The sequence below is a fragment of the Perissodus microlepis genome, chromosome 9 (genome assembly GCF_051167445.1).
Source record: "Perissodus microlepis isolate ML-2025 ecotype Zambia chromosome 9, ASM5116744v1, whole genome shotgun sequence".
Classification (NCBI taxonomy): domain Eukaryota; kingdom Metazoa; phylum Chordata; class Actinopteri; order Cichliformes; family Cichlidae; genus Perissodus; species Perissodus microlepis.
The window spans coordinates 29,381,882-29,398,698 of NC_140469.1; the positions used below are offsets into that span (position 1 = coordinate 29,381,882).

Here is a 16,817-nt window from a genome sequence, read left to right on the forward strand (position 1 = left end):
GTAAATAAATGATAGATATGTGTGTACATCCTAGATCGTTTTTGTAAATTCCTCTTTTAAAAAATATTTTAAAACGTAACTAAAATAAACTGTAGCCTCGGCCTGCTTTTTGAAATAAATTTTTAATTATCATTTACATTTTTATAGAGCTGACGGATGTTTTCAGGCAGATGTTTCTGATTTGTTCAGTATTTTTTCATAATTCTTGTGAACAGAATATTATCTGGCTTCCCAACAGATCAAATAGTGAGATGGTCCAGTCGTCTGATAGGTGAGCCACAGTGTTTAGGGATGCAACGATACCAATTTTTTCAAACCGATATGATACCGATACTATAATACAATTAATTGAAAGACAGGTTTTATTATATTCCCTGCCGATAAAAAATAAAATCTAAAAATGACCACAAAAAAATTTCAAGTGAAAAATAAGCACTTCTGTTAAATTATTGCAGAGTCTCCACATTGTAATTTTACAAAATATCACTGAACTATTGGCACTGTCTCGAGCTTTCAGAATAATAAATAAACACTTCTGTTTGGAATAAAATAAATACAAATTAGATTTGCGAATAAAATAAACTTTTAAATTATTGCAGAGTGTCCATATTGTAAACAAACAAACAAAATAACGAAAGTATTTGGTATTGACGAACGAACTCCTCATCTGCCCGTGGATCATCAGTCCACTGTGCCGTTAAACCGAGGACTGACATCGCGCACACACTGCTTGTCTTTACCTCTTCAGAAAGTTTTGGCACCATTATCTCCCTGATGTATGGGCGGTTGGGAATTTCATATCGCAGCTCGAGTATGCTTAGAAGACGGTGCAATCCTCTGTTTTCCACGACCGGCATTGGCTGGTCATCCAGAGCGATAAAATGAGTCAGAGCCTCTGTTATTTAAACTGCCTGTGGATTTTCTCTTGACATTTTTCATCGCTTTTCCAAAACCTGAGTTAAAGTTGGCTGTTCCGGTCCACACTGCTGACATTTTGTTTAGCCAAGCTACAGCAGCCTCCAGTTTCTCTTTTTTATCTGGAGTCGCCAGTCTCACTCGCCTAACCCTGTGCCTGTTTAGCGTGGGATGTCCCCCTAGTGGCCAATCTAAAAAACTACAACAGAAATGACAAGCCACCCTCTGATTAATGAAATAAGTTGGTATCGGTTAACTTTTACGAGTATGAGTACACACACATTTTACAGTATCGGCCCCGATACCCGATACCAGTATCGGTATCGGTGCATCCCTAACAGTCTTGTTTAGCCTCCCTGTACTCTAAGCAGGTACAGAGGATGGCTTTATCAGTCCTTAAAAATGGTTCTCATCCTCCAAGGGCTGAATTTCAGCTTCTTTCCTCAGGACGGAGGTTTCTATTTCCGGGATGCAGGACAAAGCGTTATAAAAACAGCTTAGTGCTTATTTAATTCAGTGACAGCAACAGGGACAGTTTTTGTTTTTGATTTGAAATGTTTAAATTACTATACATGTGCTACAGTGAGGTTTATATTTTTATTAGGTATGTGTGTTTTTGAAGGGATGCCAAATGCTGTCATTTTTCTTGCCTATGGGTATAAATAAAGTTACCTTGAACCATGAGAGTCAAACACAGCTTAAAGCTTACTGTGAAAATATTAGAATAATAGTAACTAACGATGTAATGGTATGAGCTTTGAATCCAGCAGGTCAGCAGGGAGAAACAGGAATCAGGATTTTTTTTCTGTCCAAATATAAATTAGAGGGATGATCGGATTTATTTGTACCTGCTTCCATATTTATTGGTGTTTGAATATCGCCTGTCTGTGACATCATACAGACCCAAGAGTGAAAAAAGTGTCTCAAACTGAGTGTTGTTGTTTTTTTTAACTTATTCAGATCTCATAATTTAAAACTCCATGTTTATTATCAGTGTCCAGGCTGGTAACAGTTTACATATGAGACGTCAAATATAGGTCCACTGTGACATCTGCTATGACAGTTGTGTCCACAGTTTGAGCCTTTTCTCGTGTGAATCTGAACGTTCAGCTCTTGTGTTGCGATGAGTGTATCCGACTTTCTTCGTGGCTCTTTCTGTTTCCCGTACGGGGTGTTGGTGACAACAGCCGGCGGCTCAGGCCTGCTCTGTGCTTTCTATTTTCTGCTCAGTGTGTCTGCAGCTGTTGTTTGTCACTCTGCCTCTCGGGTTCTGGCAGGAGGTCGGTGGGTGAAAGGGCTCTGGACCTCTCACTTCCACTCAGCCATGGAGCTTCAGCGTGCAGCACTGGCCACTCTGTTCCTGCTCACACTGCTGTCACCGGGTAAGTTAGTGAAAACGTTAAGCTGATAACCTGACGAAATGTTTTCAAAGCAAATCTTTTATTTTAAAGGTTGAAAATATCTTTAATCATAAAGCAGGAAGTTTTTTCTTACTGGAAAATGTAATCTACAGCTAAAGCAGCTGGTCTGTTAATTGATTATGTGACTGACTAAAACTTTTGTGTAAGACTTACTTCAAGTCTTTTTTTTAAATGAAGTGTTTTTTTTTTTGGGGGGGGGGGGTTCTAAGGAAGGACTCATTGAGCAAATAGTTGGGTATTGAGACAGTACAGAGGTTTTTTTAAAATCCAAATTAAAACCTCGTTAGTGAAAAACGATCATCTCAAATAGAAAAATGTAAACTGCGTGTGTACCAGCGATGTGCAGCGTGCCCTTTGAATCAGATTGGTGAAAATCAAAGCGCTGCTGTGTGGTGAGCTGTAGGATGGGAAGCCGGTTATCACAGCAGCCGTCGTGGTCGATGGATCTGCAGAGCAGCTGTGAAATCCGAGCAGCATGAAGCATTCATGCGCTTGGATCCCGTCTGTTTTCCTCGGTGAATGTCATGCTTGTTTACAGTGTATTTGTGTCACTAGGCCTGGCTGTTAGTCAAAAAACAAACTAAAAACAAACACAAAAAGATGTCACCTGGACTTTGTGGGATTGTGGATTTCTAAATTGAGCAGCACATTCTTTGAGTTTAGAGATGAGTTTATGTTTGACCTTGGAAACAGGAGCTGGAAGCCCATTAGGAAGCTTTCAAGTGTCTCATCTCCTGAGCAGATGGAGCCGCTCTGATTCAGCTTTGGACTAATACTGGGATCAGACTCCACACTGTAAACCAAACTGTCACTGGTGATACCGTTTGATTTATTTTGATCTTAAGACTCAGATTTTAATTTCTTTTAAAACAGAGTAAACATGTCTAAATTCAAACACCGTCAACAGAAAGAAGCTGGTTGGGGGGGTCTGAGCTAGTGCAGGGAGCCGAGTTGAGCTGCACCGCTTCACACTCTCTACACGCCTCATCCACGTCATGTCATACCCCACCTGTCCCTCTGATGTCAGCACTGCTGCACCCACCCAGCATCCACCTCTAATGTTTGCAGTTGATCTTTAGACCTTCCCATTGTTCTGAGCACTGTTGCTTGTCTCATTCCTCCTTCACAGTACTGGTTGGTTTCTAGGTTTCCAACAGATTTTTTTGCCCACTGGCTCCTCAGCAGGTTTGGTTTGCTCATCTTAAATACTGAAATGTGTCCTTTGTTGGCCTGCTGGACTTTTGTATAATCTCTCCCAGTTTTAGTAGAAGCAGCTTAGAGAATATGAACAGCAGTTGTAAAACGTGTGTGTTTTAATCTGTGTGTGTGTGTTAGAGTGCAATGGCAGGAACGAAGAGGAGCGTGTTATTGAATACGTGTTCAAAGAGATGGGATACAACAAGGAGCTGCGCCCCGTCGAGAAGCAGCAGGATGTTGTCGATGTTAACCTCGCCCTCACGCTCTCCAACCTCATCTCTCTGGTTCGCAGCTTCTGTGTGTTTATGTTCATCCTGTCATTAAAACTTTAAATGTGTCCGTTAGGCTGAAAGTTTAAATCGAACACATTCAAACAGAAACATCATTCGATGTTTGTCTTTGTTCTCCTCTGTAGAAAGAAGTAGATGAGACGCTGCTGACGAACGTGTGGCTGGAAATTGTGGGTAACAATTCATTCTTTTACATCTTCATTTGCAGCTCTTTATTTACTTCTGTGTGTGTGTGTGTGTGTGTGTGTGTGTGTGTGTGTGTGTGTGTTATGGCAGACGTGGACTGACTACCGGCTGACGTGGAATTCCACAGAGTTTGGTGGCATTGAGATACTCCGGCTGCCGCCCAGCATGGTGTGGCTGCCGGAGATCGTTCTGGAAAACAAGTGAGGTCACACACAAAAACTCATTTTTATGCCAATGGAAAATTAAAAAGTTTAGATGTAAATGAAAAATATTTTGTCATGATAATCCCAGTCATTAAGGGAAAAAGGTTTTCCAAACCTGCCTGGCCCTGTTTTTGCCACCCTGAGTGAAAACCACTGCTGGTATTCTGTGGATTTATGAGACAAAAGCTGAACTTTTTGGGAGGTTTGAGTCCCGTAAAGGTTTGGGGCTGCTTTGCTGCTTCAGGACGATTTGGTGTAATTGATGGAACCATTAATTCTGGTCTGTTTGGCCATTAATTTGCTGTCTTGAACCTTGGGAGCACTTGTATTATACAGCAGGACAATGATCCAAAACACAGCAGGAAGTCCATCTCAGAATGAGTGAGTCAAATGCTTTGGTGTGACCTTAAAGCTGCTGTTCATGCTCAAAAATCCTCCAATGTGACTGTATTAAAACAACTCTGCAAAGTAAAGTTGGCCAAACTTCCTCCACAGTGATGTGAAAGACTCACTGGCAGTTATCTCAAACACTTGACTGCAGTTCTTGCCAGTAAGGCTGGCACATGTTATTAGGTTTTTTCACGCAGGTTTGAATGTTTTTTCCCTTAATAATTAAAATCATAATTTAAAAACTACATTTCTATTTACTCAGGTTGTCTTTGTCTTTAAAGATCTCAAACATTCAAGTGTTGCAAAAACTTTTTCACAGTACTGCAAAACCAAATCAGTTTTAAGGCTACACTTTGTGTTGATCTCCTTAAATTACAGCTGAAAGTCTGCACTGATGTAAAACCCACTGTGGTGGAGTGAAGAGCCCAAATAAAATAAATAAATAAACCATTGTGCAAAAACAGATTTTCCTAACTGTATGTCCTTTCCTCCTTCCTCCATGCCTCAGTAATGATGCCCAGTTTGAAGTGGCCTACTACAGTAATGTACTGGTGTATGAAAATGGTTTCTGCTACTGGTTGCCACCGGCCATCTTCCGCTCCTCCTGCTCCATCAACGTCAGATACTTCCCCTTCGACTGGCAGAACTGCACGCTCAAGTTCACGTAAGAAAGAATTATTTAAAGCTCTCTGTTGACAGTTATGCATCCAAAATCAGAATTTACAGTCTGCTGTGAAGCAAATCTATAAAGTTTTTATGGTGTTTTTCTCCTGAAAACATCTCAGATTAATTTAATCCGTGTTTGTCACGGTGCTTTGCAGCTCTCTGACCTACAACGCCAAAGAGATCCGGATGCTCCTGAAAGAAGAATACGCCGGAGAAGTCGCCAACTATACAGTAGAGTGGGTCGTTATTGACCCTGCTAGCTTTACAGGTAGATGCTCTTTTCTGCACTCCAGTGTTATGTTCACACTTTACTTTTCCCTGTCAGAAATGCCCATGCCATACTGTAACTGTCTGACCGATGATGTGATAGACTTCATGAATGTTTCCTTCTGAAGACGTTTCTCTTCCCATCATTCCAGTAAAGCTTCACCTCGATCCCGTCCAAATATATATTTTTGGCTCATCTGGAAAAGTGTCCGTGCAGCCGCCTGTCCACAAAGAACCACACCTCCTCCCACAGTATTGGTCAGGATTTAACTTGCACATAAAGATCATGTAGCTGGTCTTCTTGTCTTGAGCTTTGCATCTTGTTGTAAACCGTCTGTATTTGTATTCATGAAGGCGTCTCTTGATTGCTGACAGTGATACTCTTACCTCTTTGAGTCTCTTCTTAAGGTTAGATCTTGTGAAGTTAGTTTTCTTAACCATGGAAAAAATTCTGTCATCATCCACTTTAATTGTCTTTTGTGGTCTTTCTGGGTTTTTGGTGATCCTGAGCTGGTCAGTGGATTCCGTCTTTTTATGAATGAACCAGACTGAAAGTGTTGCTCTTTCTTCGATGGGTTTATTCAGTTTTTTCAGTCCAACTCTGGCCTCTTTTATTTCATCACCAGTACATCAACACCTCATATGAAGAGTTCCAGTGAAACTCCAACACTTTTATTGCATCTTTGTAAAAAATGTATAATTACTGTAGTGTGCACAGGCAAAAAAAAAAAAGACGTTTGGACTTCACTGCATTTAAATACATTTTTCACAAACATGGACATGAAAAACACATTTTAGTGCTTCTAATGTCAAAGAACAGACATCTTTTCACTTTAGGCTGAAACGACGCAGTCAGGTTTGGCAGTCAAACGTGGAGGAAGCGCCGTTATGTAAACTTTCCTCTGTCTGCGTCTCATCTCATGTTCTCCACTAATGTTGGCAGAAAACGGCGAGTGGGAGATCGTCCACCGGCCGGCCAGGAGAAACATCTACAAGCACATCCCCATGGACAGCAACAAGCACCAGGACATCACCTTCTACCTGATCATCAAACGCAAACCTCTGTTCTACATTGTCAACATCATCATTCCCTGTGTGCTCATCTCCTTCCTGGCCTGCCTCGTCTACTACCTGCCCGCTGACAGTCAGTGCACGTTTAAAGAGCAATTTCAACCATTTCTCTGTAACCTGTGGTGTTACTGAGCTGTGCAAATATTCCTCGACATGCACAGAGACACACTCAGTTTTGTTTTTTTTATAAGACAGAGAAATGTGCCAACTCTGAAAGCTTAAAATCTTCTGCAGGCTGTCAACAGGAAACTGCAGCAAGGCAGATTAAATGTATTTGTAAACTAATTATAATTAAATCATTTATATTTTTAAACATTAATCTGGGAAAAAGTCAGAAATCACCGTAACTGGGAATCTCCTGTCGATTCCTCTGGTCTTAGTGTAAACAGAGCTCACCTGCAAACACTTTGCAAACACTTTGCTCTTAAACTGCCCAGAAATACTTTGTTGGAGGTTTAAAATGATTCCAGTCTGAACTGGTTTCCTTCACTTGTTGAAACAGTTTGTGCGTTTTGTGTGCAGGTGGTGAGAAGATGACCTTGTCCATCTCTGTGCTGCTCGCTCAATCTGTCTTCCTGCTGCTGATCTCTCAAAGGCTGCCGGAAACTTCCATGTCTGTGCCGCTTATTGTTAAGTAAGAAATGCAAAACATACTCCCAACAACAGCTGGAAACATCAGCTTTAGATTCAAATTGAAGCTTTTCCAAATGCTTCTTTATAATATGCTGGTTTTCTTCAGTAAACATGAATGATTTCTGTTTGCACACAGCAACACGATTATTTCAGAGAACAGTCAGAGTTACCAGGGTCAGTGTTATTAGCCTTCTGACGCCCTTTTTATTGAGCCAGAGCACAAACCACTGCTGTGCAGGGATGTACTTAAACTTTGCAATGCAGTTTAAAAACTTCAACAAGGCTTTAACATGTCACCTGAGAAAGCGTCATGCCAAAACCAGATACATTTGTTTAGATTTGAGAAAAAGAATCGTTGATGCTCACAACGCAGGAGATGAATATTCAAAGTTAGTATCACAGCGTGTATCATGAACTGGAGTGAGAAGTGTCGTCAAGAAATTCAGAGACACGCAGGACAGAACGAGCCTGGCAGAGGTAGGAAGTAAACGAAAAACGACTGAGATATGTGACGTCCAACAGTTGGGAATTGTAGCCTCAAAGGAGAGAGTCATGAGAGGAATGGACTGCAGGACAGAAGCCTTCAAACGAGACTGAAGTAATAATGAGAACTTGGAGAAAGAGTCTGCATACTGGAAGCGCATCATTTGTTCAGTAAAGTGTAGCACAGCTGTTTGCTTTGGAGCCAGTTTGATGCCCAGAATTACAGTTTTCCTGTTTGGGGTGAAGACTCTCCAAATATGGACTGCTGTTTTTTAAAATTCCCAGTCTGTAAACACTCGCTGACAAATAACAAGAAATGAAAAGTGAGAAAATAATGTGTATATTTAATTTAAAAAAGAAAGAAATAATAGATCAAAGAGGGAAAAATAAATACAGTCGTACTTAAACCAGTTAAACTGTCTCTCAGGTATTTGATGTTCATCATGGTGCTGGTTACTGTGGTCGTTTTAAACTGTGTGGTCGTCCTCAACCTGCACTTCAGGACGCCGAGCACGCACGTCATGACTGAGTGGACCAAGAGGGTAAAACACACACACACACACACGCGAAGCCTACAACATGTGATGTACATCCTGTCCAGGTGAAATGAATTTATAAAATATACCATTCAATGCACAAACATATTACACATTTTAAGCAGCAGCCAAAGAATATTTCTGTGCATTTATTTTAAATATCTGTTGCACGTTTTAAAAACTTATTTATTTACTTACTGATTTATTTATTAAGAACTTATTTATAATAATAATAATACATTTTATTTAAGGGCGCCTTTCAGAAACCCAGGGTCACCTTACAAAAACCAAAAATTAATAAAAGGAACAGTAGTCATAAAATACATAAAATAAGTTAAAATTACAAAACAGAGCTTGACAACAGATAAAATCAGCATTAAAGCGAATAAGCCAGTTTAAACAGATGTGTTTTGAGCTGTGAGTACTAAGGTGTGAGGATGGAGCAGTAAGATGAATAGCAGATGATGATCTGAGAAGGCAGGAAACAGTGGTGATATGGAGCAGGTCACACAAATATGAAGGAGCAGATTTATGGATACAGCTGTATGTAAGAAGTAAGATTTTAGCATTTATTCTGGCCTCTATGGGCAACCAGTGAAGCTGCTGAAGAACTGGGGTAATATGAGCTCTTAACGGAGTGCGAGTTATGACCCGAGCTGCAGAATTTTTTATTTGCTTTGCATCTTTCTCTCACAATATTTTCCCAGCTTATTTTAATGCATTGCTGCTTATTGATGTGTATTCACTGATTCACACTGACAGTGCTGAGGCAGCACAGCTGAAAATAAAATAATAAAGTAAAATTAATTCAAAAGCAAAAATAGGAGAATCAATATCAAGGTACATAACTACAGAATTAAATACTACAAATATCTATTTATGGTGTATTTGAGCATTAATTCAATGACTACATTTTTAAGAATATTTATGGCATTAAAATTCATTTGTTTATATTAGATTTACTTTTGTTTGTCCAATATATGCCAACTTAAAGTGTCAGCTTTCAGACACACTGCAGTGTAGTACTGTAATAGTGCCATACAGCAATAGTAATGTATTAAATATAAAACTTTCTGAGTTTTATTTAAATAAACACGTTTCTGTCCACGTCCAGTTTTTCCTCGAACGGTTGCCTCGGCTCTTGCTCATGTCCCACCCTGCGGAGGCAGAGCCAGCGTGGGATGGAGCGTTGCCGCGACGATCGAGTTCAGTGGGTTACATCGCCAAAGCGGACGAATACTACACCGTCAAGTCTCGCAGCGAGCTGATGTTTGAGAAACAGTCGGAGAGACACGGCTTCACCACTCGAGTCACCCATGCAGCATGTACGCACCGTCACCTGAGTGTGTTTATAAGATGCTGCGTTATTGTGACAGGAAATCAGAATCAGATGTAGTGATGTGGCCTTCGTCGCCAGGCTTCAGCACATCAGTATTACACGTAGTTTTGCATCTTTGTGTTGGAGTCTGATGCTGCTGGGGCCAGCTGTTTGGTCGTATACGTGATCAGTGGACTCTGCAGTAAAACCTGCAGAGAGGATGTTTAAATTGAGGTGTGTGTGTGTGTGTGTGTGTGTGTGTGTAGTGGTGAAACCCCAGGATGATGGAGGTGTGACGGATCAGCTGTACTCTGAAATGAAGCCAGCCGTGGACGGAGCGAACTACATCATCAAACACATGCGCAACAAGAACGAATACAACGAGGTGAGAGCGAACAACCAGAACGTGACGATGCTCTGCTTGATTCAAGATGCTTTGAATTGTGTAAAAAATGTTAGCACGTTTTCATCAACATTTTGCATTTTTTTCAGTATTTCCCACACGCACATGTTTCAAATCAACAAACAAATTCTAATATTTGTCAAAGTTAATCCAAGAAAATACAAAACACAGTTTTCAAATGATGGTTTCATTGATAAAGAGAAAAAGCTGCCCAAACCGACCTGGCCCTGTGTGAAAGTCATCGCCCCTTAAGCCTCATAACTGGTTGTGCCAGCCTTGGGGGGAAGGTTCATGCATCAATAATAAATAAAAACAAATGTTACACATCACTGGGGAGGAATTTTGGCCCCACTCCTTTTCGCAGAATTGTGTGAATTCTGTCACATTGGAGGGTTTTTCAGCATAAACAGCATCTCCATTGAATTTTAGTCTGGACTCCAAAGCCAGTCCAAAACTTTCATTCTGTTTTTTGGGCTCATCATCCAGCTGTATAACCCAAGTGATCTTGAGCTTCAGTGTATGAACTGATGGTCGGACATTCTCCTTCAGGATTTTCTGGTACAGATCAGAATTCACGGTTCATTTACAGCAAGTCGTCCAGGACCTGAAGCAGCAACGCAGCCCCAACCCATCACACTACCTCCATGTTTGATTGAAAAGTTGTATTTGTTTTAAACCTGATGTAACTGGACTTAAACCCGTTACATCTGGTCAGTCTGGGGATCATCCAGATGTTTTGTTGGTCAGCAGTGGTTTTCGTCTTGGATCTCGCCCATGGATGACATTTTTGCCCAGTCACTTTCTTATTGTTGAATCGTGAACTCTGACCTTAAGTGATGCCTGCAGTTCTTTAGATGTTCTTTTGTGACATCCTAGATGAGTCGTTGATGTGCTCTTGGAGTAATTTCGGTAGTCTGCCCGCTGCTGGGAAGATTCACGTCTCTTCCAAATCTTCCACTGTGGTTCACTGGAGTCCCCAAACCATCAGTTTTTAACACTGCTGTGTTGACTTCATTATTCTTGGATCTGGGGCCAGACTGTAACAACATCTGATGAGAGGACTAGAAGCTCATTAGTTCCTTTGGTTATGGCTTTATTGTTTTTATTGAATAAAAAATGAGGTGAAACATAAAACTCTGCCCTCGCTGGTGTCGTCACAGGAGAAAGATAACTGGAGCGGCATCGCTCGCACCGTCGACCGTCTCTGCCTCTTCCTGATCACTCCTGTGATGATCCTTGGCACCATCATCATCTTCCTGATGGGAGCCTGCAACAGTCCTCCACGTCTGCCCTTTGAAGGAGACCCGCATGACTACATGGAGAACCATGCACGTCTGCTGTAGCACATGAACAAAAGCACCCAACACAGCAGAGAGCGCTGTTACTCTGTGTTCATATCCTGAGGTTTGTTACTCTGTATGACAAAATACTGTAGCTGTGTGTGTTTTCTTGTGTTGAATTAATAAGTCTGTATTTGATTTAATCCAGTGTTTGTGGTTTGAATAAACATTTATAATCAGAAATCTTTGACATGATTTGTTTCTGTTCACAATAATTGAACCAGCAGTTTTTTAAGCACAGCCAGGCTGAGAATATTCACTTTCACTCTTTAACCTTTTTTTCTTTGCATGAACCAAAGACTGTTTTTTAAACTCTCCAAGGTTCGGTGTGTAAAACGTCACCACTAGATGTTATTAGATTGCATAGTGCAGTCAGTTAAATTCTATGTTTGTAACTCTCCCAATTCGAATGCATGTCCAGCTGCAGCAGGACAAACAAGTCTATGTTGTGACTCCTCTGTCAGTCAGCTGTTTACCTCGGCTGGTGTCCACGTCGATTCACTCTGGAGAAAGCTGTCCAGTGACACAGATATCAAGGTGAGCTGGTGAGGATATCCTGCATGTTTCTGTCGTTAAGTGCTGCTGTTAGTCAGCATTGGTACAACAGTCTGTAAAGTGGATGTAACTTTGTTGGATTCTGAGACTTGGATAATAAACTCGTATGATGTGAGAATGTACTTTACCTTTAAAAAAACTGTTTAAGTGTGATTTTTAGGACACTTCAGTCCTACATTACCTGCCATAATGTTAGTTTATAACCAGCTCTGCTCAGGAAACGGTTAAACAAGAGCTGGCAGGTAGGCAGAGGTGGGTAGTAACGAGTTACTCCGTTACATTTACTCGAGTAAGTTTTTGAAAAAAATGTACTTTTAAATTACCTTTTTTGCACGATAATTTTTACATTTACTTGAGTACATTTATGAAGAAGAAACGGTACTTTTACTCCGCTACATTTGCAAAATTCGACTCGTTACTTTAAAAAATAAATAGATAGTTTAACACATTCGATAACATGCCGCCAGTGGAGTTTCCGGTAACTTTTTTACCAATGAGATGTGGCCATGCAGTCACATGACCAGTTTGAAACTGTGGCTGTATCCCAATTCAGGGTCTGCAGCCTTAAAGGCCGCATTTTAAGGCCGATTACGTCACAGCGACGCGACGAAGGCTGTCCCACTTCGAAGGCTGCTCGAAATGCGTCCCTCAAATGCGTCCTTCATTTCCCTGAATTTTAAGGACGTGGCGGTGTAGACTTCGTGGCCCAACATATCCCAGAATGCATAGCGCGGCGGTGGGTGTGGATAATTTTGCCGAAAAAAAACAGCGGATGAGGGGCGCCCGAAGAGTAAACTTTAAGTAAGTACTGAATATTATGTCACTTATTTATGTGCAAATGTTTAATAACGAAGAACATTAAAACATTACTGTTGGCCACATGTCGGCAAGTCATGTGACATTAGTGACGTTTGTACTAACTTGGTTTTAAAGACTTTACTTTAAAATATACGCCGTTCAATAGCTGAGCTTAATCTTACAGAGAATGATCAAAGCTAATGTAGAAACAAACAAACAAATGATTTTCTCTTTCATTTCTGTCAAACAATGCTGTATGAAACATTTCCAGCTGTTAGTATCATGGTTGCTAGGCAACCTGGGGAGCGCCACGGAGGCTAGACCGTCCCATTTAAGAAGCCTCGCACTTCCGGCCTTAGCGGTCTTTGAGTACGCGGCCCTTGTGGACCGTTAAGGCTGCAGACCCTGAATTGGGATACAGCCTGTGGCGGGCAGAGCAGCCCAAGCGTTTCAAAGTAGCGACACACGGAAAGAAGAAACATGAAAACATGGCAGAGTCTACGCTAGAGCTGAAGAGGATGAACAGCATTTTCCTCACATACAAAGAATGTTTCGCTTAAAAGCAGCACAAAAGAACAGCTCTGTCTTCGGTGTCCGTGTCTTCAGTAGTGATGGTGAGATGAAGTCTTGTGATGAACTGAAGCTTTCCATCCAACTGGTCGACTCATGGTTCGAAGCATTGTGATGATTCATTTGCTCTACTGCGCCATCAAGGGGACTGTAGATAACCTGCTGTTAGTTTGGTATTTTGTCCTAATCCGCTTGCCGTACCTCCGTGTAGGTCTGTGTATGTTTTGAGTGGTATAGGCGGCATTCCGTTATTGAATCCAAGCATGTAAGTTCTCTGCTGGTTAATAAAACCACGTTAACTGAGTTTACTGCTTCATCATTATCATACTGGTGAACATACAACATGGTGTCAGAAGCGTCGGAACATGTACTTCGTAGTTGACGGTATTTTTTTTTCCGTCTCAAGTCTATTTTGTGGGTGCATTTTTTTGTATCCGGACTGCAGCCGACATGGCGGAAGGATTCAGGAGGCCCGATGGTAATGTTGCTGAAAATTGGCGCATTTTCGAGCAAGAGTATGACCTTTTTATAGCGGCGGCACACTCTGACAAGCCAGCGTGCACACAAGCCTATGTATTGCTCAACTTAGCAGGTCCCGAAGCTATAGAACGGGAGAAGCCAGAAGTGAGAGAGCCCGGCGATGGAGGACGAGTCCTCATTCCTGCAGAATCGAAGGAGGATCCTGAGTGCCTCAAAAGGAAATTCAAAGAAATGTGCAGCCCACAAACCAACGTCACGATGGAAAGACACAAGTTCAACACGCGGAATCAGAGGACTGGCGAGACTGTTGAATCCTATGTAAGTGATTTACAGATTAAAGCAAAAAGCTGAAGAACTAATAAGCGACAGACTAGTTTGTGGCATCAACAATGACAATTTAAGGAAAGTGCTACTGCGTGATAGTGATTTAACACTAGCAAAAGCCATATCTGTCTGCCAGATTCATGAAATGACTGAAGAGCATAATAAAACACTTGCTTTTCCTCAACAATCTGCATCAAATGTTGATGTGCTCCAGCCCAAATTTACAAGAAAGCACAGAGGAGATGAAATGAAAATACAAGGAGACAGGTCTGAAACTCAGCATATCACTAACTGTACTAACTGTGGGGGCGCTCATGCTGCAAACAAGAGTAAATGTCCGGCTTTTGGGCAGCAGTGTCATGCATGCAGAGTGCAGAGCCGTTCAGCCTACCCAAAATCCAAGACACAGAAAGTCAGTTCATCATGTGGAACCAGACCAAGCTGATGACAGCGGAGATGACACATTCTACGTTGATGGAGTAAACCTGCAATATGCAATCCATGCGACTGATGTGCATGTGGAACACAAAGAGGAAGTTTTTGTCACCGTGCAGATTAATGGGATTCCTGTTGAGATGAAAGTGGACACAGGTGCTAAATGTAACGTGCTTCCCAAGAAAACAGTTAACATTATAAGAGCAGATAAACAAATGAAAGCACACCCCAAGTCCGTTAACCTAGTAGCATTTGGAGGCAGCAAGATTCAAACCTCAGGTGTAATTAAGCTGCAGTGTTTTCTGCATGGACAGTCACATGTGCTATCATTCTTTGTTATTAATGAAGATGTTCAGCCAATACTTGGACTATGTGCATGCAGAGAAATGGGACTTGTATCATTGCCGTTCATGTCAAGAGATATTGAACAAACAGTTACTTCCTGCTCGGTGTGTAACAGCACTAAACCTCATCAACAAGAAGAGCCCCTTCGTCTGCATGAAGTTCCAGATCTTCCTTGGTCAACTGTGGCTACAGATATCTTTGAGTGGCACTGTCAGCACTATTTAGTAGTAGTCGACTCATACTCGGGCTGGTTTGAGATTGACCTGCTAAAGGATTTGACATCAGCGACAGTCATCAAGAAGCTGAAAAGACACTTCTCAGTTCATGATGCTCCACACACTCTGATCTCAGACAAGCCAGCATTTCAAAGACTTCGCTTCACAGTGGGACTTTCAACATGTCACCAACATGGACGATTCAAGTGAAACAGGCTCTGTGATTATAATGATGTGATGTGTAAACCTCTAAACTGAATAAATAAATTGTGTTCGTGGTTATTTATCCCGAATATTGTCTCAGTATGTCTGATACAAAAGAGAAACTGGAAACTATCAGGACAGAGTTTTGGTATGAATGTGTAACTGTTAGGGCTGTGTGTCGTCCCTGATTTCTAGAATAGATTTAATCCACGACTCGATTCAATTCGGGGATTTTGCCTCAGACAGTCAGAAATATTATAATTCAGATCATGCATCAGTACATTTTGTATATTTTTATAGATATAAAAAGAAAGCTGACACTTTTGAGACTTTATCAAAGGTGTGAGCATCACAGCAGATGCCTTTGTGTCAAAGTAATTGAGGATAAAACACATAAAAACGTGAAGGCGATTTTCCTGGCCTGGATTTTAAAAAAATATTCTGCAGTACATAAAAAACAAAAGAAAACCATTAATCAACACATGAACATTACCTGATGCTGCTGAAGTGAAGCAGAGCAAAGTTACAGAGGTTTGATCAGAGACACAACTAAGCGTTTTGCAATTTTGCATAATTTTAAAAACTTTAAATTTGTTCAGTATTGAACGGCAGAAATTAGGTTTTCTTTTCAGAATTAAGTAAAAGGAAAAAACAGCGGCCGACAGCGCTGTAAACAACGGTAGACTTGTGCGTAATAAGCAAGCGAATAATGAAGAAAACAGATTTTTAGACGGGAAACTGTTCTTGAAGTACACAGAGAGAGAGAGAGAGAGAGAGAGAGAGAGCTGTGCATGAAGTGTAATTTTATTGTGGTGGAAGCAAAACAGGAAAAGTCAGAGGGAATTCATGATGATGTTTATGTCAATCAATCAATCAATCAAAGCTTTATTCGCCACATGCAGGTTGCCCTGCAGTGAAATGGGACCCCCCCCCCCGACCTTACACACACAACACAGACATTACATGGGGATACAAGTTGGAGATCGGTAGCGTTACAGAAAAACACTGAAATATACACTACAGTGGGAAAGTACAAGAGGGAAAAAAGAGACCTCTACTCATGCTGTGCTTCCATGGTAGGACAGCATGAGAACAGGAAACAAAAAAACTCCTCTGCACAAAAAGCACATAAATGTCCACAGCACAACTTTGTGAAAGACATGACAAGCCACAGGATTGGGTGGGGGGTGAGGAGTAATCCGAATCGAACACAGCAGCCGCCCTGCACAGCGCTACCCTTCCAGTGCGGCACGCAGACCCGCCGTGTTCCCCCGCAGGAAACAAGCATAGAAGGCGTTTGGAAAGGGAGGGGGATGAGTGTGTGCTTATCAGTGTAAGTGTATGTGTGTGCGTGTCCAGAGTTCAGCTGAGACAGTGTCCTTCGCCCCGTCAGGCTAAGTAAACAGTCTACCAGCCAACCCAGGTGGCCTTGCATGGAATGGGAAGGAACAGACTAAACACAGTCGTTATCAGGGTGTTGTTTTTTGGCTCCAGCCACGAGACCGCCGCTGGCGCGGAAGGGGTCTCCGCATGAAGTGATGGTGCTTTTTACTTTAGTGCGAACAGCTCATA

General features: G+C 41.5%; 1 protein-coding gene across 2 annotated transcripts; it reads left to right on the forward strand.

Annotated features, from left to right (window-relative positions):
• The first annotated feature begins 2,094 nt into the window (after positions 1 to 2,094).
• Positions 2,095 to 11,502, forward strand: chrnd (cholinergic receptor, nicotinic, delta (muscle)). 2 transcript variants are annotated; one of them, XM_084940078.1, is made up of 12 exons: positions 2,095 to 2,297; positions 3,672 to 3,817; positions 3,949 to 3,993; positions 4,100 to 4,209; positions 5,111 to 5,266; positions 5,424 to 5,536; positions 6,479 to 6,679; positions 7,129 to 7,240; positions 8,150 to 8,264; positions 9,373 to 9,583; positions 9,843 to 9,961; positions 11,140 to 11,502. In XM_084940078.1, the coding sequence occupies exons 1-12, from the start codon at positions 2,240 to 2,242 to the stop codon at positions 11,320 to 11,322; spliced, it is 1,569 nt and encodes a 522-aa protein (XP_084796204.1). In that variant the 5' UTR covers positions 2,095 to 2,239; the 3' UTR covers positions 11,323 to 11,502. The 2 variants fall into 2 exon arrangements, with proteins under 2 accessions (XP_084796204.1, XP_084796205.1); XM_084940079.1 differs by lacking the exon at positions 2,095 to 2,297 and having other exon boundaries at positions 3,726 to 3,830.
• The last annotated feature ends 5,315 nt before the right edge of the window (positions 11,503 to 16,817 follow it).